The 26,423-nt window shown below is 47.4% G+C and overlaps 1 protein-coding gene across 5 annotated transcripts in view; it reads right to left on the bottom strand.

Annotated features, from left to right (window-relative positions):
• Dnmt3b (DNA methyltransferase 3 beta) overlaps window positions 1-26,423 on the bottom strand; it is a 40,559-nt gene that overhangs the window by 3,169 nt on the left and 10,967 nt on the right. For 2 of the 5 annotated variants that reach the window (XM_045157362.1, XM_045157363.1), the window contains exons 3-21: window positions 19,396-19,558; window positions 18,646-18,707; window positions 17,471-17,587; window positions 15,823-15,951; window positions 15,166-15,375; window positions 13,873-14,031; window positions 11,798-11,905; window positions 10,475-10,622; window positions 8,107-8,229; window positions 7,972-8,016; window positions 6,259-6,338; window positions 5,879-5,991; window positions 5,396-5,579; window positions 4,905-4,989; window positions 3,784-3,929; window positions 3,401-3,491; window positions 3,057-3,205; window positions 1,631-1,716; window positions 141-210 (exon numbers count right to left, since the gene is read on the bottom strand). In XM_045157362.1, coding sequence (XP_045013297.1) covers window positions 141-210; window positions 1,631-1,716; window positions 3,057-3,205; window positions 3,401-3,491; window positions 3,784-3,929; window positions 4,905-4,989; window positions 5,396-5,579; window positions 5,879-5,991; window positions 6,259-6,338; window positions 7,972-8,016; window positions 8,107-8,229; window positions 10,475-10,622; window positions 11,798-11,905; window positions 13,873-14,031; window positions 15,166-15,375; window positions 15,823-15,951; window positions 17,471-17,587; window positions 18,646-18,707; window positions 19,396-19,552 — 2,262 coding nt within the window. In that variant the 5' untranslated portion in view covers window positions 19,553-19,558. Of the gene's footprint in view, window positions 1-140; window positions 211-1,630; window positions 1,717-3,056; window positions 3,206-3,400; window positions 3,492-3,783; window positions 3,930-4,904; window positions 4,990-5,395; window positions 5,580-5,878; window positions 5,992-6,258; window positions 6,339-7,971; window positions 8,017-8,106; window positions 8,230-10,052; window positions 10,113-10,474; window positions 10,623-11,797; window positions 11,906-13,872; window positions 14,032-15,165; window positions 15,376-15,822; window positions 15,952-17,470; window positions 17,588-18,645; window positions 18,708-19,395; window positions 19,559-26,423 lie in introns of all 5 variants that reach the window. The other 3 variants (XM_045157366.1, XM_045157364.1, XM_045157365.1) reach the window with 3 other exon arrangements.

The following is a 26,423-nucleotide window of genomic DNA, read 5'->3' as shown; positions in this document are numbered from 1 at the left end:
CTTGAAGGGAGAGAATAATGTGGGAAAACGAGCCCAGCACCAGGAAATCTTACGAAGGAAAGAACAGGAATCAACAACTAGATACCACCAAGGTCATTCCCAAGATTTCTGGAGGGCGACGGGTCGGAAACATGACTTACCTTTGCTGTCCTACTGAATTCCAAGCAGTCCTGAAGTTCGAGCTTATCATTCTTTGATGCTATCACGGGCCTGGGAACAGCCAAAACCCATTACTTTCTTCAGTAGGGCCTAAGCTAGGCACCTCAAAGTCAGGAGAGAGAGTGTGCATGGGATTCAAGAGTGCCCTGGGCAGTTGACTCACAACTGCATGACAATTAATGGCAAAAGTAAGTATAAAAACCAGTGTGCCAAGACCAGGCATGGATGACGATACAATGCTCTTCCTCCTGAATGTCTGTAGTGGTCAAACCCAGGTTCCTTTTCAACTGAGGAACAGGATCAGTGGATGTTAGAGCCAAGGCACCCTGCATACTAGGAATGTGTCCTATGACTGAACAACACACCCAACATATCTATTTTGATATTTGTTCATGTGTGTGTGTACCAGGGTCCCTTGCCACTGCAAATCTGGCTTTACATGGGTGGCTAGGAATTGAACCGGGTCAGTATGCTTTGCAAGTGAGGTACTTGGGAGATATACAAGTAGCACTCTGCTGAGGATGGAAGGCCAGGTGGCTTTTATATCGGTACGACCTCACAAGAAAGGATATTCATGGCTCACAAAATGAGCAACCAAGAGATGGGGAGATAGCTCACTTGGCAAAGTACTTGTCTTGGAAGAAAAAGATCTCCAGATGCCACATAAATGTTATGCACGGTGCCCTGCTATAATCCCAATTAGGGGCTCACTGCCTAGCCATGCCATGAAAGTTCATAAAGGGAGACAGCATTCCTGAGACCTCTGATCTCCAAATGCATACACACCACCCTGCAGACACGTGTGAACCTTCCCACACACAAGAAAACCCACTTTCATTCTGGCAATGTGTTTTTCAAATGTCTGAAAGGTAAGGAGCAGAACCAACAGGAGTTGATTTCAGTGCAGATACCTGCACAAGCCTTCTGCCTATACTGAGTGCCCTCAATTTAGAACTTTAAAGCCAAAAAGAACAGAATCGTGCACCAGAAACTACACAGAGTAGATGAGTAGATGAAGTATCTCAATCCGTGCACTTCCCTGACTCAGATTTCCTTGACTTTACGTGTTGGAGTTAACAATCCTATTCCATTTCTTTTATGCTAAGGACACAGCAAGTGCAACCTTGTACAAATTCAGATTGGGTCAGCCCTACCTCGATTTAAAAGAGTCCACTACTACACATTACAGAGGGCTTGGGGCTCGGCACAATTGTGGCTTGTCATGTGCCCCATCACCCAGCAGAGCACAGCTAAAATGGTCCACCCCAAATGCATACACAACTGCTCATAGTATCTTGAAGCTGACCCCTTCTTGCTAATAATCCATTATCACTCCAGAAGCCACCACTTGCATTCGCCTTCTCACTGGACAATTCAGTCTGTTATTCATCCTTTTTCAAATGTGCAAGGACCACCCATGAGTAGAGCTAGAATCCAGTACAGCCACCTATGTTACTTAGCTACTTGTTACCTGTTCATCCCAGGTAGGTTGCCCCAGAAGTATCTTGCCCTGTGAGCAGCAGAAACCTTGATGGCATCAATCATCACGGGATTACACTGCAGGAAGAAATAAAAAGAGCTAGAAGCCTCCTCACCACTACGGTGGTAGGGCTATAAGACACAAGGGGAAATAAAAGACCATTTCCCACTCAGGGGCCATCCGGTAGGTGGCCAGTTTAGACCTGTACACACAGGGGAACATGCCAAATGACAGAATGTGCTAGAAGGTAAAAGTACCTCTGTAAGATCCTAAACACAAAAGAGTTTCAGTAACAACCATGGCACTTGGGCAGCAACCTGAGTTACATACAAATTCAGGCTAGCCATGGCTGCCCAAAATACTCCATAAAAAAACTACGCGAGGTGGCACAGGCCTTTAATCCTAGCATTTGGGAGGCAGAGGTAGGAGGATCATCATGAGTTCGAGGCTACCCTGAGACGACATAGTGAGTTCCAGGTCAGCCTGAGCTTTAATTCCAGTAGAGGGAGGAGGATTGCATTAACAGCATGCATAAGCCTGGAACTATATACCAAACCAAAACAAAACACAACAAAAAAAAATGCCAGGTATGGATGGATGAGGCCCATTCCTTAACAGAGTATGCCAGGCGGGGTGGTGCGTGCCTTTAATCCCAGCACTCGGGAGGCAGAGGTACTAGAATCCCAGTGAGTTCAAGGCCACTCTAACTGCATAATAAATTCCATGTCAGCCTGAGATAGAGGGAGACCCTGAAAAAAAGAGAATTAGGGCTGGAGAGATGGCTTAGCGGTTAAGCGCTCGCCTGTGAAGCCTAAGGACCCCGGTTCGAGGCTCGGTTCCCCAGGTCCCACGTTAGCCAGATGCACAAGGGGCGCACGCGTCTGGAGTTCGTTTGCAGAGGCTGGAAGCCCTGGCGCGCCCATTCTCTCTCTCTCTCCCTCTATCGAGCTTTCTCTCTGTCTCTGTCGCTCTCAAATAAAAAATAAAAATAAAAAAAAACAAAAAAAAGAGAAGAAATGGAAAAAGGATGGACAAGAGGACCAGAGGACATGAAGCAATGGCGAATTTCCCACAAAGCAGCTGACATGCATGGATTATGATTAACAATGGAGAAAAGTTTCCCCTACATGCAAAAATCCTTCCTTCACCCCCAATTTTAGTTTTGATTTTCTTCATTCAGGTTCCCAGGGAATCATTTTTATTTTATTTTTTTTTTTTTGGTTTTGCAAGGTAGGGACTTGCGCTACCACAGGCCAACCTGGAACTCACTAGGATCCTCCTACCTCTTCTGGGATTAAAGGCTTGCACCACCTCGCCCAGCCAGGGAATAATTTTTTACTAATACCCAGTAGTCTTCAATACCAGCAGGGTCCTTCCTGACCAGGTTTGATCCTCTGGCCTCTGCAGGGCTCCTCACCTCCAAGAACCGAGATATGTCCCTCTTGTCACCAACTTTCATGGCTACGACATTCTCAAACATCCAGAAGAAGGGCCGGTCATCATCCTCCTTGGGGCGTGCGTAATTCAGGAGGTGGTAGAATTCAAAGAAGAGGCGGCCAGTGCCCTCTGCAACCAAATGACAGACAAGGCTCAGTCGTTAAGGTGCTTGCCTACAAAGCCAAAGAATCCAAACGCAGCTGCCCAGATGTACAAGGTTGCACATGAGCTCATTTGCAGTGACTGGAGGCCCTGGTATGTCCTCTCTTTGTACCGCCCTCTCAGTTCCACTCCACTTATTGGGCCATAAGAAGGGCTGCTCACCATATAGGCCTTTCCTGGCAGGATTTACATTGGAGAGGTCATTGCACGGGCTTCCGCCAATCACCAAGTCGAATGGGCCCCATTCATCAATCTGAGGAACAGAAAACAATGGGAGAGCTGAACCCAAATCAAAGTCCAGACTCTAAAGTCACCAGACCCAAAGCTAGAATTTTGCTTGGTCCACCAGGGCTCAGTGTTTTCCTATCATTGTGAACTATAAATTGTACACCCTAACCCATAGCACGAAGGACCGCCTCCAGTTCCTATCTACCTGAAACCCAGGTCCCAAGGGGTAGGAGAGCAACCCATGGGAGCAGAGGGTCCAGGGTTTGGAGGTTAGGCAGACAAGGACATGAGTCCAGGGGGGCAAAGGCCATCCTCACGTCTCTCTTTGTGATGTTCCTGACGTCGTTCACGTATTTGATGCTGCCTTCATGCTTTACTGTTCCCACAGCAATGGACTCTTCACAGACTTCAGAGGCGATGTACTTTTCCACTTTAATGCCCAACTCTTTTAGCACCAAGTACCCTGTAAGAGGCCAGGTGAAAACGTGAGCATCAATGAGCAGCTCTCCATCAGCCCAGTGCAGAATGGCAAGCCTCCCTCCTGGACTCACTGAGGCACGGTCCCTCAGAGCAGCGCACATTACTAGATGTGCTTGCTCTAGGTATAAGAAATGCTTGGGGGCTGGAGGGATGGCTGAGCAGTTAGTTAGGGCATTTGCCTGCAAAGCCAAATGACCCAGGTTTGATTACCCAGGACACATGCAAGCCAGGTGCACAGGGTGCATGTGCCCAGAGGCCCTGGTGTAACCATTCTCGCTCGCTCTCTTGTCCTCATGCTCTCTCTCTCTCTCTCTCTCTCTAATAATTTTCAGACTCGTTAAAAAAAATGCAGCCGGGCGTGGTGGCATATGCCTTTAATGCCAGCACTCAGGAGGCAGAAGTAGGAAGATTTCACTGAGTTCGAGGCAACCCTGACACTAGGTAGTGAATTCCAGGTCAGCCTGGGCTAGAGACAACACATTGAAAGCCCTCCTCCGAAAAAAATAAAGTTAAGAAAGAAAATGCTTGGGTAAGAGTGGGAAAGGCAGTCATTGCTTAATTAACCAAGTATGTTCATAGAAGTTCTGGGCTGGAGAGATGCCTTAGTAGCTAATTACTTTTAAAGCCTGATAGCTTTGCATGATACCCATGTAAAGCCAGATGCACAAAATGGCATGTGCACCTGGAGTCTGTTTGGACTGGTAGGAGTCCCTGGCATGCCCATACTTTCTAATAATGATATTGCCAGAAGTGGAGAGGTGGGTCAGCAATTAAGAACACTTCCTGTGTAAGCATAAGTAAGGGCCTGAGGGGCAGGCCTGAGGCTGTTAGACTTGGCATCTTCACCAGCAGATGGGTGAGCACACATGGTACTCCCAAGGGTCACTCTATGATTATGATGATGACAGGATCTGGCCATTCAAGTCCCTGGCTGCTCAATGCATCATGGCAATCTCACCTGTTGCAATTCCATCAAACAGGGACAGAACTCTAATGGGCTGCCTTCGGGACGCTGGGATCACCGGATACAGCTTGGGCGCATCCTACCAGAAAAGGAGATTGATTATAGTCATGTGATGACAGGGAACACAACCTCTGAGGGAGTGAGGGAGGTGTCACTCACTCTGCCCTGCCCCAGGGGCTTTGATGGGTACAGTAGGAGAAACCATGGGCCCAGACAGAGTTCATGGGACATGATCCTTTTTACACAGCCACTGTCAGCAAGCAAGATGTACGCTATTATCAATAGTAGTCTTATTAGTTATTATTCTCCTTGTGAACAGGGTATCCATATATTAACTCTGGTGTGCCTGGTACTTGTAAATGTATGCTCATTCATGGCCATGCTCCTGCCTCATCCTATTGGGATGACCAGTGTGATATCAGAAAGCCTGTCTTCTCTGTCAACTCTGAAATTTTTATAGCAGTCCTGGCAGGCCCCTGTCTTACATATTCATGTTCCACGTCTGTGGTGAAGAATGTCTGCAGGCGGATGTTCCAGTCCTTGCGGCGCCGCAGGGCCCCGTGAGAGCGCTGCGGGACACAGAGGTAGCAGCTCCAGGGCTCCTGGAGTTTGGCTTGCGCAGCTGTGCCTTTGCCCACCAGCACCTCCAGACAGTCCACGCAGAAACACCTGCATCCAGGGGAAGAAATCTTGGGTCACCTGCCTGTTTCCCCTCCAGGCCCATCTTTCCCAGCCACCCACTTCCCTTATGTCCTGGATGCTCATTCATGGGTCTCCCTGCAAACTTTCCAGGCCCTTTGCACACACACAAAGGCCACGGAGGGGGGGGGGGTGTCATTTATCTTTGGATGTCACAAACACCATGGTTGACTTAAGCTGTTTCCTGGTAGCCTGCTATGGGCTGCAGCAATTTGTGGGGTGCTGTCTGGGAAACTGGGGACCCACTGCCCGCGCACAGCAGTGCTTACCTGCAGCAGCTCGAATTGCTGCAGAGAAGCAGCTCCCGGCCCTCGCAGCACACGGTGCAATAGGACTGATAGCCATCTTCGTCATACAAGTAGTACAGCTCGAGGAAGCGATCCTGGCAGCCAGAGAAACACTCGTGAAACCAGAGACTGGCCCCGGCACACATAGCCCGCCTGCAGGCCGAGTGAGGCCTTCCACCAGCCAGTGGCCTGGGCTGCTCTACAAGGACAATGTCTGCAGTCTGCATGCCAAGCAGATGATCTTCTCGGCCATAGGGCTACCCCTCCCCACAGAAGATGAATGGTGGGGTTATGATGGGGCCCAGGGATGCTCTGTGCCAGCATCGGGAGTAGGGGCAAAGAGAGAGGAAGGCAGCATTTACCTGGCATGGTGAACAAAGCCCACCATCAAAGAGTGGGTGGAAGATCACGGGGTTTTTCTTACCACAGGGCAAGCAAATGTCTGTAAGAAAGACTGTGTGTCACAGCTTGTAGAAATATATATGGGTCAAAACCTGGCATGGAGGTATACTCCGGCAGCAGAGGTAGGAGGACTACTTGAGACTACATAGTGAATTTCAGGTCACCTGGGCTAGGTTGAGACCCTATCTCGGGGAGAAAATAAAACAGAAAAGAAAAAAATTATGGGTCTAGGGCTGGAGAGATGGCTAATCTGCCAATGTGCTTGCCTGCAAAACCAAAGAATCAAGGTTTGATACCCCAGGAGCCACGTATGCCAGATGTACAAGGTGGTGCATGTTTTGTGTCTGTAGACTTTATTTGCAGAGTTGAGAGGCCAAGGTGCACCCATTCTCCCTCTGCATCTTTTCCCGGCAGGCACCTCAGGTCTGACAGTTTTGAATGTTTGCTCCAGGTTAGCAAAGTTCCAAGTCTACCTTTTAAAATATTCTTATTTGCGAGCAGAGAGAGAATGAATGGGTATCTACAGATGGCAAATCTACTTTGTGCAACGGGCTTTGCATGGGTACGAGGGGATCGACTCTGTAGGCCAGCACCGTATCTGCTAAGCCATCTCACTGGCCCCATATCTAGTGTTTCAAGGATGCTGATCCCATCTGACAAGTCTGGCAAGACAGGATTCCAGGGAGAAAGGCCAAGGCCAAACACTGGTATCTACCTTTCTCATCCTCTAAAGATACTGAGCTGTGGGGTGTGAATTTGACTCTGGCCTGGGCAACAGAGTTAGTTACAGGTCAGCAGACTGGGCTAATGCAAGGGCCTTCCTCACAAACATAACAGACACTGATGTACTTGTGCAGACTTAAGTTGGCTTGTAGACCTGCCTATTCCACACAAGCATGAGGCAACTCTGTCTTTACTTCCAACCACACAAATTCTGGACTAATTTCATAATTCACTAACCAGATGGGGATGACCTTTATAATGGCCAATGATGTTCTACTGGGAGAGAACAGACACATTATGGAACTAAGAAGTGTCAGTACTATCTCGATCTGCCCCAGACTACATCTTTCCCATGGTACCCTGGGTCTATTTTCTTCTTACTCAGTACCTAGTTCAGGAGAGAATTTGATATCCTAGCAGAAATCCACAGCAGAGATGAGCAGGTTTAGGCATACAACAGCCAGACATGGTGGCTCATACCTATAATCCCAGCATTTGAGAAAGCCACTGAGGTCAAGGGTAGCCTAAGCTACAGACTGAGAAAGAAAAAAATGACGATTAAGCTGGGTATAGTATCACACACCTTGAATCCCAGCACTCAGGAGGCATAGGTAGGAGCATCACCATAAATCTGAGGCCACCCTGAGACTACATCATAAAATCTAGGGCAGCCTAGGGTAGAGAGAGAGAGCTTACCTCAAAAAAGAAAAAGAAAAAGAAAGATGAGGGGGATGGAATTCTACAGGAAGCAAAAGCAAGGTTTGGCCAAGGTGAAAAAGCCCAGTTGTCTGGGACTGGGGATATGGCTCCAAGGTAGAAGGCACTTGCTTGAATAGGCCCAGGGTAGATTCCCCAGGACCCACAGCAGACAATCCAAGAGCCTGGATGATAGCCAGCTACAGTATGACGTAACTCAGCAGCAGTGAAAGAGAGGCTGCGAGAGGCATTACCTTCCAGGTTGATCTTGTTGTTGAGAACATCCAAAATCACTTGTTCTGTTGAACAAAGGGGGAGATGGTATGAGGTGGGGTCAGCCAGTTCCCCTCGAATGGTGGTGGCTGTGTACCCCTCCTTTGCTCAGTCACCTCGGGTACGGTCCTCCTCCCCTCGATCCTTGCCAGCACAGCCACCCGCCTTGAGGCGCTTCGGTTGGGGGCAGCAGTCAGAAGCTGTGGAATCGTCCATTGTGCGTCTTCGACCTCTGTTCTCTGAAAGATGAACAGGCCATTTTTTTAAGCATCTAGGTGCAGGACAAAGCTATGCTTGGTCTGGGATCTGATACCATCTGTGGTGCGGCAGGGTCTTCCTCTGCATGGGTATGCCAGAGCATGACCCGATCCCACACACCTCACACACCATCTGACACACTGTTCAAGGCCAGCCTGGGCTACATAGTGAGTTTCAGGCAAGCCTGGGCTACAGCCAACACCATACCTCAAAATAATAAATAAAAAAATAAAAATCAAAAAAGGTTGGAGTGATGGTTAAGTCGTGACGGTACTTGCCTTCAATGGCCGATTCCCCAGTAGCTACGTAAGCCAGATGTACGTGATGGTGCAGGCATTGGCATGAGGCCCTGGCTCCCCCATTCTCTCCCTACTCCCTCTCTTGACTCTCTCATAAAGGAAATTAAAAAGGGGGTGGCTGGACATATGGCTTGGTGATTAATGCACTTGCCAACCAAACCAAGAGCCAGGTTTGACTCCCTACTCTTTAGGTAGCTCCTGTGTCAAGAGTTCGTTTGCAGTGACTATAGGCCCTGGTACATCTATTCTCTCAGATGTATAAACAACAAAAAAGATGTATATGGGGGCTGAAGAGATGGCTACGAGGTTAATGCACTTGCTTACAAAGCCTGACTGCCCGAGTTTGGTTCCCAAGTACTCATGTAAAGCATGATGCACAAATGGCACACACAACCGGATTTCTTTTCTTTCTTTTTTGTGCCAGAGAACGAGGGGGGAGCAGAGGGAGAACTGGCAAGCAGGGGGCTCTAGCCACTGTCACTGACCTCACATGTGTCACCTTGTGCTTGATTCACGTTGTGTGACTGGCATGAAAGGGACCTGAAGAGTCAAACATGGCTTCGTAGGCAAGAGCCTAAGCCACTAAGCCAACTCCAGCACTGCAGCTGATTGCTTGCAGCAGCACCAGCCCCTAGCATGGCTTCTCTCCCTCTCTCTCATTACAAATTTAAATGGGGGGAAAAAAAATAAATTATTGTTACAGTATGTCCAGCAGACTACATAGTGAATTTCAGATCAGCCTGGGTTAGAGCAAGACCCTACCAGGGAAAATAAAATCAGTTAAAGCCCTGACATATCTATAGATGTCCCCACAAATACATGTGGCTACTGAGTACTGGAAATATATCCAGGAACTTGAATCTCTTGGGAAAAAAATATTAAATTTAATTTGCATTCAATTGTCTACTTCTAGTTAATCTTTGTGGCTCACACTCTAGGTGTATTTGTATTTGAGGTAGGGTCTCACTTTAGCTCAGGATGAGCTGTACCTCACTCTGTAGTCCCAGGCTATCCTTAATCTCACAGCAATCCTACCTCAGCTTCTTGAGTGCTAGGATTAAAGTTGTGTGCCAAACATGCTTGGCTTAGGTTTCTATTTCAATCTATTGAATCATAGTGGGCATGGTTAAATCTAACTCCCTCCCGCACCAGAAAAGAAATTATGCCAACAACCAAATAATCCCAGCACTCAAGGCCAGCCCTGCATCTGCAAGACCCGGTCTGAAAACAAGCAGGAACCTTACGTGACAAAGTGACATTACATTTAACAGTGCTTATACACTCAATGAAAAGGGAAGCAGGAACCCAAGTGTTCAGGAGAGTGATGAGCACCCAGTGTTCAGAGTCATAGGTGAGGGTGGGGAGTGAGGTGACAGGTTCAGATCAAGGTGTGCAACTCTTCTCCAGTCAAGCACTGGGCTGGTCAAGAAACTGACAGGATGGAGCCCAAGAAAAGAATATAGACCAAGAATGGGAAGGGAATACCAAGAATGGGAAGGGAATACCGTGTTTCCTGGATTCTAAGCTCCTATTGCCTGCACGACGCACCTTCGACTTATTAACCACTTGGGGGGGAACAAAACAGAAAACGTTACATTAGATGCATTCTGCATTTTGGAGACCCACATTTATAGTAGAAGAGATAAAGCAACTGGCCATGGAGTTGGCATCTAATTCTCCCAGTGACAAATTGAACTCGTCATGGGAGTCACTTTTCAGGAGGTTTGCACATAATCTTTAGTGGCATGGCCCCCCCTCCTGTGCCCTAGGTGCCCCGGGTGTCACAGGGCACACGTCGGCTTTGGCTTAAGCTGGGCTCCCAGTGCTGGGGGCAGGAGGCGGCAGTCGGGGGCAGCAGTGTCGCAATGTCACCTGAGGGCGGCCCTACCAGAAGTGGCATCATCTCACCACACCCAGTCATTCCCACCTGGCTGCTTGGTGTTGTTGGGTTTGAGCCCCTCGACCCCAGAGGGCTTGAAGCCCCCACGGGCCCACTCCAACATGGGCTTCAGCTGGTCCTCTAGTGAGTCTCCAGAACTGTTGGGGAAGGTCTTGCCGGCTCGCACCCTGGCTTTCTGCCAAGACAAAGAGGCAAAGAAGTCTGTGATAAATGGGGGCAGGGCGTGCTTGGCAGGGTGAACCATGGGATTCCCTCTCCGGGGCCCACATTCCCCTCACACTGGGGCCATTCATAGCCAGGCAGCTGTCCTAGGCTCTGGTATGTGAAACAGGGCTGCATCTGAGGCTGGTACGCAGCCTTGAGACATGGCAAGGGGTTGTCCTTCCCTAAGTGTACTGATATGCTTCCTCCCCCCACCCCAAATTAGACAAATTAGAGGTGTAAAATGGCTCCATAGTACGGCACTTGCCTGCAAATGTAAGGTCACAGGTTTGATTCTCCAGTGCAAGACATAAAGCCTGATTTTATATTGTATTGTTTATTTTAACTTTTAAAAAAAAACGAGAATTGGCATTACAAATAAACCTTGTGCATCTTGCTTATGTGAGCACTGGGAAATAGAACCTGGCTCCTTAGGCTTTGTAGGCAAGTACTTAACTGAGAAGCCATCTCTGGAATTCACTATGTAAGTCTCAGGGTGGCCTTGAACTCACTGTGATCCTCCTACCTCTGCCTCTAAAGGTAGTGCGCCACCTCGCTCAGCCAAACCCTATGAGTACTGGGGAATAGACCCTGGCTCCTTAGGCTTTATAGGCAAGCACTGATAAGCCATCTTTCCAACCCCGGATTTTTATTTTGAGAGAACGTACATGGTAGGGCCTCTACCCACTGCAAATGAACTCCAGAGGTGCCACCATCTACCTTATGGGGAGTGGAACCTAGGTCCTTTGGCTTTGCAGGAAAGTGCCTTAACCACTAATCCATCTCTCCAGCCCTTGAATGTGGGAAGGGGGTTTAGAGTTATATCCCAGTCCTAAAATGGGTAAGTGTCACTTCAAAAACCATGAAGTGATAAGGGCAGGACAATGCAATTCAGAGCCAAGGTGGGAGGTTCCACAAGGAAAGTCCATTTCTGGAACAAGGACTACTTAACCAAGTCACTATTGCCCTCTACAGGCAAGTGGTCATAACCATGGGATACCTCCTGTCTCTCAGGAATCTGGGGCAGGTCACTATCCTCTGGCATTCACTACCTTGGCAACATGGGGGACGGAAGTAGCTTATAGTAAGTAGATCTTTACCTCCTGGGAGTTTGGATCAATTCCCTGCTTCCCACCAATCCCATGTTACCTCGAGTGTGTGGTACATGGCCTTCCTATAAGAAACCAGCTTATTGAAGGAGGCAAGGTTAAAGTGCTGGCTGAACAGCCCCAGGGTCACCAATTTGTCTGCAGAGACCTGGGGAAGACATACATCATCAGCATCCATTCTAGCCTGGGCCTCAGAGCCCATCCCAAAGAACAGACTAGGAGGAAACCTCCACCCTGGTGCCAGAGGGTGGTCCATGATGCTGCACATGTGGGAAGGGGGGTGCTCTGAATGGGTGCAATCACTCACATCCTCGTGTTCACGTTTGTGTGTATGCATTATGTGAGCAGAGGCAAGTAGCTTTAGTTTATTTTGTTTGCCTGTCTTAAGAATCAACATTAAAAATTTACTATTCAGACTAAGGTTATATGCAAGCTGAAGAGAATATAGCTTTCCTCATATCATGTCCCCAGACCACATAGGAACAGATCCTGGACCAATTATCACAACTAAGGGTCACATAGAATGCTTCTTATACTCTGTATGACTTTCTTTTATTTTTATTTATTTGCAAGTTGAGAGAGATAGAGGAAATAGTGAATGGGTGCCCACTGTACATCTGGCTTACTGGGGGATCAAACCTGGGTCCTATGGCTTCGCAGCCAAGCACCTTGACCACTAAGCCATCTCTTCAGCTCAGGCTGACCTGGAATTCATTGTGTAATCTCACAGTGGTATCCTACATCAGCCTCCCAAGTGCTGGGATTAAAGGTGTGAGCCACAATGCCTAGCCCTGACTTGTTTTTATGGAAAATAATACCTCAGGGAGCTCAACTCAGGAGAGACTAGCTGAATACCTGGATGTCCTCAATGGGCTCTCATTCATTCTTGTGTACTAAGAAGCACATACCAGGGCCTCCTGGCACTAAACTTTGTAGTACTGAAGAAATGAGCCTGGGCTGCAGAATTTTTGCAAGCAAGTACCTTTAACTGCTAAACCAATTCTCTAGCCCCACATTCATATTTTAAGGGATGTTCAATCAGAATATTTGTGGAGCCAGACATGGCGGCACACACGTTTGATCCCAGCACTTGGGAGGCAGAGGTTGGAGGATCAGTGTGAGTTCGAGGCCACCCTGAGAATACATGTAAGTTACCTAGATAAGAGTCAAACAAAAGTTACCTTAACTCACAAGTAGTAATGGGTAGTCAGGAGGCCAAGGTAGCAGTTTGAAGCCAACCAGTAGCCAAAACTACTGGGTGAGTTCCAGAACAGCCTGAGATAGAGTGAGTCCTACCTCAAAAAAATTTAAAAGCCAGGTACAGTGGTGTACACCAGGCTGAGACTACATAGTGAGTTCCAAGTCAGCCTGGGCTACAGCAAGACCCTACCTGGTGAAAAAAAAAGGAAATAAAATATACATGATGATGTAAGGGCAGTAGAGGTGGCTTAGTGGTTAAGCGCTTGCTTATAAAGCCTAAGGACCCCGGTTCAAGGCTCAATGGTTAGCCAAATGCACAAGGGGGCACATGCATCTGGAGTTTTTTGTAGTGACTGGTGGCCCTGGCATGCCCATTTTCATTCTCAATATATCAAATAGATAAATAAAAATAAACAATAAAGAAATTAAAACAAAACAAATTGCCTAAGCTCATTACTAGTATATGCTGGCTGGAGAGATGGCTTAGCTTTCCAGTAAAGCCAAAGGACCCAGGTTCAAAAAACGAAATAAAAATTTAAATCCAGACTCCAGGCAGACACTTGTCCGCAAAGCCAAAGGACCTTTGTTCAGTTCCCAAGGACCCACATAAGCCAGATGCACAAGGTGATACATGCATGTGAAGTTCATATACAGTGGCTAGAGGCCCTGGCGTGCCCATTCTCTCTCTTTGTATCTCTCTCAAATAAAATATTATTTTAGAAAATCAAATTCATGAGGCTTTGAAACTAGAAAATTCTAATCCTTTGTTCTCGAGTACACTTGGCTCTGGTTCTTGATAGCCCCATTGTCAAAGCTTCCAGGCCTCCAAGGGCAGGAAAGCTGGTATCAGACCAACTTAGGGAGGGAAAATTGGACTCAGTCTTTGGCCAAGAACCTGCCTTGCTCTGGACTCACCTCAGAGAACTTGCCATCACCAAACCACTGCACCCATCGCATGCCAGACATGGCCTGGCGCTTTGAGGTAGCCTTCCAGGACACCACCATGGCAGGCCACCAGGAGAAGCCCTTGATCTTTCCCCACACGAGGTCCCCTATTCCAAATTCCTTCCCATCCTGAAAAGGAAGCCACATGAAAGAACCGTAGGGTTGGAGAAATGGCTCAGTTAAAGGCACATGCTTGCAAATCTTTGACAACCGGGATTCAATTCCCAAGTAACCACATAGCTCCAAGTGGCAAGAAGCACTGACTGGTGTGTCCATTCTCATATTTTTCCTCCCATCCCCCTTGTCTGCTTGCATAAGTGACAAGTCATGAAGTGAGGCTCAAGCCCAAAATAATACCACTGGGTGGCAGATCTGTGCCTAAGACTAACTAGCCTGGGCTACAAAATGCTTTCTAAGTCAGCCTGGGCTACCTTGAAAAACCTAAAAACCCACAAAACAGGACTGGAGAGATGGCTCAGTGGTTAAGGCACTTGCAAGCAAAGCCTAAGGACCCAGATTTGATTCCCCAGTACCCATGAAACGCTATACACACACACACACACACACACACACACACACACACACACACACACACACACATATGAATAGTTCAGAAACAGGGCTGGAGATGATCCTTGCTTACAAAGCCTGATGGTTCAATTTCCCAGTACCCACACGATTCCCCATTATCTAATGACAGATACACTAAGCGGCACATGCATCTGGACTTCATTTGCAGTAGCAGGAGAACACAGCATGCAATACTAATTCTTGTCTGTTTTTGTCATATAAACAATTAAAACAAATATACAAAAGGCAGGGGTAGTGGTGCACGCCTTTAATCTCAGCACTAGGGAAGTTGAGGTAGGAGGATCACCCTAAGTTTGAGGCCACCTTGAAAATACAGTGTGAATTCCAGGTCAGCCTGGCTTGAGCAAAACCCTACCTCAACAAACCAGGCAGGCGTGGTGGTGTACAGAAAAGAAGGATTGATGTGAGTTCAAGGCCATGCTGAACTCAAGGTCAGCCTGTGCTAAGAGAGCCCTTACCTCGAAATACCGTGAAGAATATACAAGTGTTTTACAAGGGTGGCTAGTGAACCTAGGCCATGCCACGCTTGGAGGCACACGCCTTTAATCCAAGCACTCAGGAGGCAGAGGTAGGAGCATTCCTAAGTTTGAGGCTAGCCTGAGTGAGTTCCACAGAAGTTGGATCACTGTACTAGGTAGGGGTCTGGGGATCAAGAGGGCCTGATGCCTTCACCTGGTACTCAGGGCTGTCTGCATCTCTGCCTTCTGCATTCCCCTGGGAAGAGTCCGCATTCTCCTTCTGCCCATCTTTGCCTGGCCCACTGCAAGGGGTACTGCTGCTCTGGGGTGTCGCTTCTTCGTCTGTGAGGTCGATGGTGGGGTAAGGGCTGCTGGGGGATGACCACGGGGTACCTGCTGACGCTGTCGCTCGCCGCCTAAGGGACTGTAGACAGAAAGACATGGTGTGGGGCCCAGCAGAGCAAAGCAAGTGTGGATTCCCACATGACCCTGGAGGACATCAGTTAACTGAAGGAGGGATGAAGGTAGGACATGCAACACTTGAGTTCAAAGAGGATCTCTTTACACTCTTCTGTGCTGTGCACCCAGTCTGAAACAGAAGCAAGGTAGACAGTTTATCTATAGGTCAGAACATTCCCAAGGTGAGCTAAGAACCTGAAAAAGGAATTCCTGCAGTCCCAACATAGTTAGATCCAAGATCAGCCAGGAGAAAAAAAGAAACCTACTGAAAAAACAAGGGATAGGAAGGTAGCAGCAAGACCCTGAAAAAGAGAAGAGTGTGAGGACAGGAACAAGTTTATGCAGGTGCCATAGCCAGGGTGAGGTGAGTGAACCAGAAACTGCAATCAGAAGCTGGGGCAGGAGGACCAACCCTGGTAGCCGGGAACTCCACAGGGGACTCATCCGCTTGGCGGCGGCCCTGGCGGCGGCCTCGGGTGGAGCGTGGGGAGGGCCTATACCTCTCCTGGCTGGAGGTACTGGCGGTATTTCTGGTTCGCACCTGGAATAAGAAAGGACAAGCACAGGGCCTTAGGTGATTCAAATCACGGGAGTATATGGGGCAGATCTTCCTAGAAGGTGCTCCATTTTGAAAGGGTAGTGTGAGACCCAGCCAAGCTAACAGCTTTTTGTCACAGCATAAGGATTTGGCCAGCTGTAACCTGTGACTGAAATTGTTATCCCAGGGCTGGAGAGACAGCTTAGCTGTTAAGGCACTTGCCTACAAAGCTGGAGGGACTGAGGCTTGATTCCCTAGGACCCCTCTAAGCCAGATCCACAAGGTGGCACATGTGTCTGGAGTTTCTTTGCAGCAGCTGGAGGCCCTGGCACATCTGTCCTCTACCTTTCTCATAAAATTTAAAGAATATTAACACTATGCCAAACTTAATTGCAAAGAGACAGGGTCAATTATATAGGATTTTCTAGATGAGAAAGAATTCCTTAAGTCCCATTTATCTCAATGTTGCGGCCCAAAATTCAAATTGTATAAGCTCGTATTAACAGGACAGTTTCTCATGCCTGTAACCCCAGCACTTGGGAGGATGAGGATGTTTGAGGTACACTTGGGCTCAAAAAAACCAAAATGGCCAGGACTGGTGGCTCATGCCTTTAATCCCAGCACACAGGAGGAAGAGGTAGGAGGATCACCACATGGCTACCCTGAGATTACATAGTGAATTCCAGCCTCAGCTAAGAGTGAGACCCCACCTTGAAAGACACCCCCCCCCAAAAAAAAAAAAAAAAAACACCAAGATGGCCAATCATGGTGTTAAATGCCTTTGGTCCCAGCATTGGAGGCATAAGAGGTAGGAAGTTCACTATGAATTTAAGGCCATCCTCAAAACATGATGGGTCTGCCTGATATTGCCCAATCTGCCTGGGACTTCATAATGAATTGTGTCAGCCTGGGCTAGACAGGAACCCTACCTTGAAAAATAACACAAGGTAATTAATCCCATCACTTGTGGTAGGAGGATCACTGCAAATTCTAGGCCAGTCTTGGGACTACACAATGAGTTCCAGGTCAGCCTGGGCTGGAGCAAAACCCTACCTCAATAAGAGGTTGAAACCTGCTAAGTAAGTAAAATTCCCATGGCAATCTCAATGATAAAACTTCTACAATCTTTTCCTTTTTTAATCTGCCATCATTCTGAGCAGCAGCCTCCTAACCCACTCTATGTTGACAACCAGACAGTTAACTCATTCAAGTTGATAACCTCAATTAGCAGGGACATCAAGTGGATAACTACGAAGACTTCCTCCAAAGCATTGTGAGCAGAACCCTTGGATCAATATGTATTTAGTTCACAGGCTGCAAAGGACAGCTGGAGGGATGCCATTTGCCTGCAAAGCCAAAGGACCCAGGTCTGATTCTCCAGGACCCCAGTAATGACAGATGTACATGGTGGTGCACGCACCTGGAGTATGTTTGCAATGGCTGGAGACCTTGTTTCCTGTGTAAGCACTGTTTTAACAGGAAAAAGTAACTGGGCTCTGCACAGGAAAGTAACTAGACTTACTGCTGAGCTTCCTGTTGAAGTCCTGGTCTCCCTTGTTTCTCGGAAAAGCTTTGGCATCACTGGAGTATCAGAGCCATCCCTGTCCTCTGCCTCACCATCACCATCTCCTGTGAGGTCCTTTATAAGGGAACAAGCAATTATAAAATAAATCATATAGCTTGAAAGGGTCAGTGGCATTGTAGCCCAACATATTAATCTGAATCCTATTCTTCTATCTCCTACTTTTCTTTTTCAGGTAAAAATAAATTAACATTTTTAAATGTATCTATACAGCATGGCATGGTGGCATGGGGATGCTGAAGTAGAAGCACTGAGTTGGGGGCCACCCTGAGACTACATAGAGAATTCCTGGTCAGCCTGGGCTTGAGCCTACCTCAAAGAAAAAGTCTTATTACATAGCAGTTAGCCTTCAGATGATGGGAGATTACAGGGGTCTTAAAAATTCTCCATATACCATGTAAACTCCTTTAATGGAGCCTACCTCCACCTAACCATGAGGTTTCTCTTCACTGGCCTAACTTATCTATTACTGACCCCAGTGCTAGACACCAAAAAAATCAAAAAGCTGCTACTCTAGCCAGGTATGGTTGAGCATGCCTTTAATCCCAGGCAGAAGGTCTAAGAGTGAGACCCTACCTTGAAAGACCCCCCCCCCAAAAAAAAAACAGCAAAAGACCTTCCAGGGTAGGGTCTCACTCTACCTCAGGCTGACCTGGAATTCACTGTGTATTCTCAGGGTTGCCTTGAACTCACAGCCACATTTCCTCCTACCTCTTCCTCCTGAGTGCTGGGATTAAGGGCATGCACTATGATGCCCTGCTTAAATAAAGACATTTTTAAATATATTTAAGGGATTGTGAAATGGCTTAGCAGTTAGTTAGTTTTGCCTGTTAAGCCTAAGGACCCTGGTTCGATTTCCCAGGACCAAGCACGTAAGCCAAATGCACAAGGGGTATATGCATGTGGAGTTCGTTTGCAGTGGCTAAAGGCCCCGGCACACCCATTTTCTTTCTATCTGCCTCTCTCAAATAAACATTTAAAATACATTTATCTTTAACTATATATATATTTCAAAAATAGAAAAATAAATGGCTTAAGGTTTTAACTTGCACAGTCTCGGGTTAACTAAAGGATGAATGCTTAAGGAAATTTCCAGAACCCCATAAAAACAGTACCTGAGTGTAGCTTATCAGACTGGAGACTTCCCTCCTAGACAGTCGTGAGCTTGACCTGCGGCCTGTGGAGGACACGGTGCTTGTTCATTGGAGCAGAAAAGGGGAGCTGAGCAGGCCCCAGCCTCCAGATAGCCTTGCTGAGAGGCCTCCTGGGGTCACCCACAAACCAGGTGCTGTCTGCCAGGGGTGCTGTTAACAATTCCATGTCTCCCCCATGTACCAAGTCAGCAGGGCACAGGGCCAGCTGTGAGAATGGGAGAGACCTCCAATTCAAGAATGAGCCTCCCAAATCCATCACACCTACATCTAAGTTAACAAGTCGGTGTCTGCTCACTGGCCACATTTCCCATGTGCCCTCATGTTTGAGTGGCAATGTAGGCAGGAAGTGCCCGTACAGGGTGTAACAGTGGGGCAGAACAGTCCAGGCGTTCTCGTCTGGCAGGAAGCACCTCTTGCCCATGCTAATTAATGCCGGTCCCAGCACCACACATGATCTGAGACTGCCCCCACCAGGACTGGCAAGGGATAGTGCCTGTCATTGAGCTTCCTTCTTCAGAGTCCAGATGAAAGGAGAAGGGTACATGGGAATGACTAGGTGCTTCCTGTGGAAGCTGACCATTCCCTTCAGGGGCGGGGTCAGTATGCCCAGGCCCTCCCCACAAACCTCCCTGAGCCTGCTGGGACCTTGTGTACTGCAGCTGAAAAGGCCTGTGTCCATGTCTCTTCCCACCCCAGCTTCCCACTGGCCACCTCTGCTCTCTGGTGTGCGGATCGCCTCCAAGACTGGGGGTGAAGGAGCATCCTTGGCATCTGAGGACTGGTCGCTGCACTCCCCATTGACGATGATGCAATAGTCAGGCCCACTGGCACCTTCTTCTTCATTCAGGTGTCTGCTGTCTCCCTTCATTATTTCCTGTGGGAGAAGATGAGAATGCAAAGGGAGAAAGGAGGAGTAAGAAGCATGGGGAGGCTGCACAAAAAAAAAACCTTCATCTAATGGCAGGTGACACTCAGCCCTTGAATCACACCCAGGCTCTCCCACCCACAGCATATCCCAGAGGGTGGCCAGGTGAGCCCCATGGATGATGCAATAGTCATGGCAATCATGGATGCCATTACTTGGGACAGAGGAGAAGGCTGGAAGCTGGAACTGTTCTGTGAGGTTAGCCAGTCCTTTCAAACAATGCCATTATTTTCTCTTCGCACCCTTCCCTTTATTTGCCTTTTAATTCCCAGGTTTCTCAATGCCCCCTCCCACCTCCATAGAACTGCCACTCCATGGCAGCACAAGACCTGCCCCAGCCTAGGATCCATTGGTCTTCAGGCCTGTCACTCATTCCCCTCCTCTTAGCTCCAGAGTGCTGGAGGAAGCACTGGCAAGTAATTGCTGGGACAGTTACCAAAGCTTAACCCTAGCTTAACCCTGAGCCCAGGTCTTCACTGATGAACTCATTCATAGGCCTTTTGACCTGGCCTCCCTCTGCAGATGCTAATTATACATGGGTATGTCTAAGCACAGCCTGCAATTCTCTCCCAGGGGGGCTGTGAACCCACCTGGGGGGGGGGGGAATAAGTGATACAACAGTAAAGTCTCCAAGGTGTTAACATGCCTATATCTGGAATAGTAGCTCTCAGGGAGGCTGAAGCAGGGGTATTAAGTCTCAAAACAGCCAGCAAGTGGTGGTACATGCCTTTTAATCCCAGCACTGGGAGGCAGAGGTAGGAGGATGATCACTGTGAGTTCGAGGCCACCCTGAGACTATATAGTGAATTCCAGGTCAGCCTGGGCTACAGTAAGACCCTACCTTGAAAAACAAAAAAGAAAAAGAAAAAGAGAAAGAGAAAGAGAAAGAAGAAAAAGAAAAAGGAAAAGAAAAAGAAAAAGAAAGGGGCCCAAAAGATCAAAAGCTGGGTATGGTGGCATGAGCCTTTAATCTCAGCACTTGGGAGGCACAGGTAGGATTCGCCATGAATTTGAGGTCAGCCAAGTTAGGTGCTTCCTGTGGAAGCCCAAAAGTAAAAATATCACATTCAAAGGCTGGAGAGATTGATTAGTGGTTAAAGCACTAGCCTGCAAAGCCAATGTATCTAGATTCAACTACACAGAACCTACATAAGCCAGATGTTTGCAACTCTGGAGTTCATTTGCAGAGGCTAGAGGCCCTGACATTTCTCTCAAAATAAATAGGGGCTGGAAAGATGGCTTATCAGTTAAGTGCTTGCCTACAAAGGCTAAGGAGCCAGGTTCTATTCCTCAGTACGCACATAAGCCAGATGCACAGGGTTTATTTGTAATGGCTAGAGGCCGTGGTGTGCCCATTTACTCCCTCTCTCAAATAATATTTTTAAAAATATAAAGCAATATAAATAATAAAATCAGGGCTCGGGAAATGGCTCCACAGTAAGGCACAGGTTTTTTTTAAAAATGAAATCAAGTGCTGGAGGGAGAGCTTAGTAGTTAAGGCAATCCACATTAGCCAGATGCACATGGGGCACATGCATTGTGCAGTGGTTGTAGGCCTTAGCATTCCCATTCTGTCAAATAAATAAATATAATAAAATAAAAATAAAAACAGAAAAAAGAAATCAAGCCATGCATGGTAGTACACACCTTTAATCCCAGTATGTGGGAGGCAAAGGTAGGAGAATGGCCCTGAGCTCAAGGCCACCCTCTCTGAGAACTAAACAGTGAATTCCAGGTCAGCCTGGGCTAGAGCAAGACACCTCAAAAATAAATAAATAACAATAAAATTCCCTAATAGGTCAAAGAAGCCTTAGAGTGTTACTAGAAAATTCAGTGCCAGGGATGGGATATCTTCAAGTGAGTTGTTGGCTAGGGAGGTCCCTGATGGCCCTAAAATATTACAGGCCATTACCAAGGTTCTTGGTTTCCCACCAGAAACAGATGGTAAAACCCTATTGCTGAAGACTCCACATAGTTGGGCTGCAAAGTCACTGAGAAATCTTGCTTTGCTAAACTGAGATGGAAACCATCTGACAGAAAAGTTGGAAAAGGCTAAGCTGCACAAAACTCCAGAGGACACTGCAAGCCCTAAGTCAGCCCAGCCTGGCAATGAGCCAATGTGTATAATAGTGGCATGTCTGTTATGGGAGAAACCACGACTTTCTAATTGTACTGGAGGCCCACAGGGGAAGTCATGAGCCTTGGGGATGTAATGCCTGCTGGTGGCTGGCTAAATGCATATTATTATGCTCACCAAAATGCCCGGTAAGCACTTCTTCTAATGTTCATACACGTATCTAAGGCTATTCTCACTTTTGTTTAGAGAAGCTTATCTTGTCAGATGATGGGGACCTCTGGGGTGCTCAAAAGGCATCATAGTACTGAGAAGTCCACTGTGGAAGAGGTGGCAGACAGAATGTGAGAGCCAAAAGTGTAGGACTGCTTGCAGTGCACTCCTCCAGACACAAAACAGCCAGGATATATATATCTCTATGACCTCGCAGTGCCTGATGCTACCTACACAAGACCATCATAATAGGAGGAAAAGATGACATCAAAATAAAAGACTGAGAGGAGGAAGGCATATGATGGAGAGTAGAGTTTTAAAGGGGAAAGTGGGCAGGGAATTATCATGGTTTGTTGCCTAGTTATGATAGTTAATAATAAAAATAGAGAGTAAGAAATGTCTTCTGTCCGGTGTGGTGCACGCCTTTAATCCCAGCACTATGGAGGGCAGAGGGAGGATAGCTGTGAGTTCGAGGCCACCCTGAGAGTACATAGTGAATTCCAGGTCAGCCTGGGCTAGAGTTAGATCATACCTCGAAAAACTGATATAGTCTTCACAAATGTTATAGGTCCAGGATCAGGTAGACAAATATTCTCGAAAATATAATCCAAAAGGAAAACCAAAATTTTCTGACGTTTTCTATTTTGTGACTGGGTCTACTCTGCAAACTGGCTTCAAACATGCAGCAATCCTCCTGCCTCAGTCAGCCACATACTGGGATTGCCGACATTGAGCCACCATACCTATCTAACTGGCTTTTGCATTTTATTAATTTTTTTTATTTTATTTTTTCGGGGTAGGGTCTTGCACCAGCCCAGACTGACCTGGAATTTACTATTTAGTCTCAGGGTGGTCTTGAACTCTTGGTTCTCCTCTTACCTCTGTCTCCCCTGCTGGGATTAAAAGTGTGCACCACCAGGCCTGGTGGATTTAGCTTTTCTTAATTTTTTATCCACAGAGAAAATTATCTATAAATTGAATCTGCAGCTCAGTCCCTGGAGCCAAGCCAGGCCTCCTTCAGAATCACTGCTAGCTCTGCATTCCCCACAGCCCGGGTCACTCACCACCTGCGCTCCTGTCCTGGTCCTCTGGCTCTAGCGTCCTCCTTGATGGTCTGGCATTTCACCCCGCAAAGGCTCCTCCTGCTGGCGTACTTTATTTTTCCTCAGAGGCAGGATCTTACTCTAACCTTGACCTCGAACTCAGGGCAATATTTCAGCCTGGGTACTGGGATTAAAGTCTGCGCCATGACTCCTTAGCTTTTTCCCTGGCGTACTTTCCAGAAGCAGCTCCATAGGCCTCCTATGTCCACCAGGAGGCACTGTGGAGCTCAGTATGAAGAGACTGATGGCGCAGTATCTGGTAAGCAACAGTGTCCAAGAACAAATTCTGGAGTAGATAAACCCTGGCACTTGGGCCAAGGCCCGCATGAAACCCAAACAAGTGGCCAGATGAACAAGAGTGATGCCTCCGTGGTGACCCTGATTATCTGCACCAGGGTGAGACAGATGCTGGGGGTACTCAACACATACCAAAGCAGAAATCCAGAGGTTCCTAAGAGCTCATCACTGATGTAGACTTAAAAAATACCCACCATGGCTTAGGGAATTTTGTGGAAGAGTAGGCAGACTGAAAGATTAAGAGCCACAGGTTGGGACTTCATGCCCAGAGGTATTGCTCCCACAAAGCATAACCCACAACCCCATGGGGAATACCAGCAACCACACTGAGGAGGGCCCCCAGTGGAATACAGGAAGGAGGTACCAGTATGACTTATCTAAAGCAAATAATTTTTAAAAAAGGATGCCCAGGGCTGGAGAGATGGCTTAGCGGTTAATCGCTTGCCTGTGAAGCCTAAGTACCCCGGTTCAAGGCTCGGTTCCCCAGGTCCCACGTTAGCCAGATGCACAAGGGTGCGCACGCCTCTGGAGTTCGTTTCCAGAGGCTGGAAGCCCTGGCGCGCCCATTCTCTCTCTCTTCCTATATCTGTCTTTCTGTGTCTGTCGCTCTCAAATAAATAAATAAATAATTTTTTAAAAAAAAAAAGGATGCCCAAAGCCCTGTCGTGATAGTGCATGCCTTTAATCCCAGCACTTGGGAGGCAGAAGGAGAATCGGCATGAGTTTGGGGCCACCCTGAGACTACATAGTGAATTCCAGGACAGCCTGGGCTAGAGTAAGACCCTACCTCGAAAACAAAAACAAAACATGATGTATCTATTACAAAGTATGTTCTTAGTATTACAAAAAAAAAGCCACATGGGACTACCTCAGTCTCTCACTTTCTCCACAGCTCCTGGGCTTTTTTTCTTTTTTTTTTTTCCCTCAACACAAGTTATCTTTTCTGTTCCCCACAAGATGGGGAACATTTCTGATCCACTCAGCTACATGTCAAGACTAGGAAGAACAGGTTAGCCAAGACTTATAGCCAATCCCTATGACATTAAGGCAATCAGAATCCCAGGGAAGCTGCTGGAATGTGGTTCAGTCTAATTAAGCATTTCCCTTCCCCTGTGTGGCACTCGGAGGACCCAACTCCTCAGGGAGCTCTCTGGGACATTCAGTGAGGAAACCATCTCTGGAATCCTAAAGAACATGACTTTCCTTCTTGGACTTGTGGGTTTCCCAGACAGCCTTGGACTTCAGTCTCAGTCCCAAACTAGGTCAACCAGAAGCCAGACAGGAGAGTTCCCACTTCCTGGACAGGTCCAGAGGGACCCAGCTGTCCAGAGCAGAGAATGATTAACTAACTACCTTGGACCTGCCAACAGAGCAGAAGCCTGCTCAACCTGAGTCTGAAATAGGGGCAACACACCTTCCCAAAGATGCATCAACATTCCAGAAAAGCTTCCAACCCTGGACCCACACCCAGGAGCACTTGCAAGGACAACTGTTGCCAATGCCACCATGACCTGGGTATGCTCAGGAATGGGCTGCACAAATAGGCAGAAACACCTTCACATTCATTGTACAAGCCAGTGTCGTTCTATCTATCACCAACTTCGTTTCTTCAGACATCTCCCACCCAGGTTAGCCTCAAGCTCACAGCCATGGTTCATTAAAAAAAATCTTGAGGGGTCAGGGCTCCACCTGCTTTGAGACAGGGTCCCTTGCTGCTCCAGTGAGACTGGCCCATAAGCTCTCTTGGCTCTACCTCCCACTGTTGCAGACAAGCTGGGATTGTGGAGGCATGCACCCACCACTCTGCCTCTAACAGAGTGGGTGCTGGGGAACTGTACCTGAGCCAGCAGCCTTTGCAAGCAAGTGTCTAACCACTGAGCCATCTCCCCAGCCCTTGTGTTGTGTGTCCTATGCATTTGCAGAGAGGTTTCACTCCCATAAGCATCTTCTATCATCTCCCTTTGCATACTTCCTCTTAACCTCCTACCCTGGCAATTACAGATTATTTCAATCATCTCCATAGTTTTACCTTCCACAGCATGCTGTGTAGTTGGAATCATGTTGTAATAACCTTTTGTGTGGACTCAAAGCTTCACCATGTGTTTCTCATGGCTTGGCAGCTCATTTCTATTGAGTGATGAGGGGCGCTGCATTATCTGCATGTTCCACTTTCCTCGATCCATATTTGCCTACTGATGGATATCCTGGTCGTTTCTAAGTTTGAGCTTTTATGAATAAAGCTAATATAAACATCAAAAAAAAATTTCTTCTTGGGGGGGCGGGGGGAGTGGCATGGAGAGATGGCTTAGATCACTTGCCTACAAAGCCAAAGGTCCCAGGTACAGTTCCCCAGGACCAACCTAAGAGTCACATCCACATGGTGGGGCATGGATCTGGAGTTCCTTTGCAGTATCTGAAGTGTGCCCATTCATCTGCACCCTGAGATTGGCCTGGGCTACATGAGATCCTATCTCAGAAAAGTTTTATAAGGTGGACATCTCCACTTGGATATACACACATTTCAAAGAACATTTCCAAGTTATCCCTATTTTGCAAAGGCATAATAAACAGACATTTGGAGTAAGTAATACATAGTAGGAATATAGCTCAATGGAGGAACACTTGTCTAGCCATATCCAATCAGGCATAGTCCTTGGGTTATAGTATCCGCCTCCCCCCCAAAAAATAGTAATGGTTGATTAGCAACTAAGGGGATTAAATAAGACAATTTGTTTTTGAGGCACAGGCTGATCAGGAACTCTGGGACCTCAGTCTCTGTAGAACATGAACCACCATGCCCAGCTAGAATATGCTGAATAGAGTAAGGGCTGGAGAAATGGCTAAGTAGTTACGGCGCTTGCCTGCAGAGCCTAAGGACCAGGTTCAATTAATTCCCCAGGCCCTTTGTAAACCAGATGCACACAGTGCAGTGGCTGGAGGCCACTAAAGCCAGATGCATAAACATCAGGTAATCCAGTATTCATCATATGCAATAGCAAGAGGCCCTGGTGTACCCATTCATTATTTTCTCTATCTCCTCCCAAGTAAGTTAAAATATAAAAAAGGGCCAGGTATGGTGGTGCACGCCTTTAATCCCAGCACCTGGGAGGTAGAGGTAGGAAGATTG

The sequence above is a fragment of the Jaculus jaculus genome, chromosome 8 (genome assembly GCF_020740685.1).
Source record: "Jaculus jaculus isolate mJacJac1 chromosome 8, mJacJac1.mat.Y.cur, whole genome shotgun sequence".
NCBI lineage: Eukaryota > Metazoa > Chordata > Mammalia > Rodentia > Dipodidae > Jaculus > Jaculus jaculus.
The sequence above is the reverse complement of the archived record's forward strand: the minus strand, read 5'-3'. Positions and strand labels throughout refer to the sequence as shown.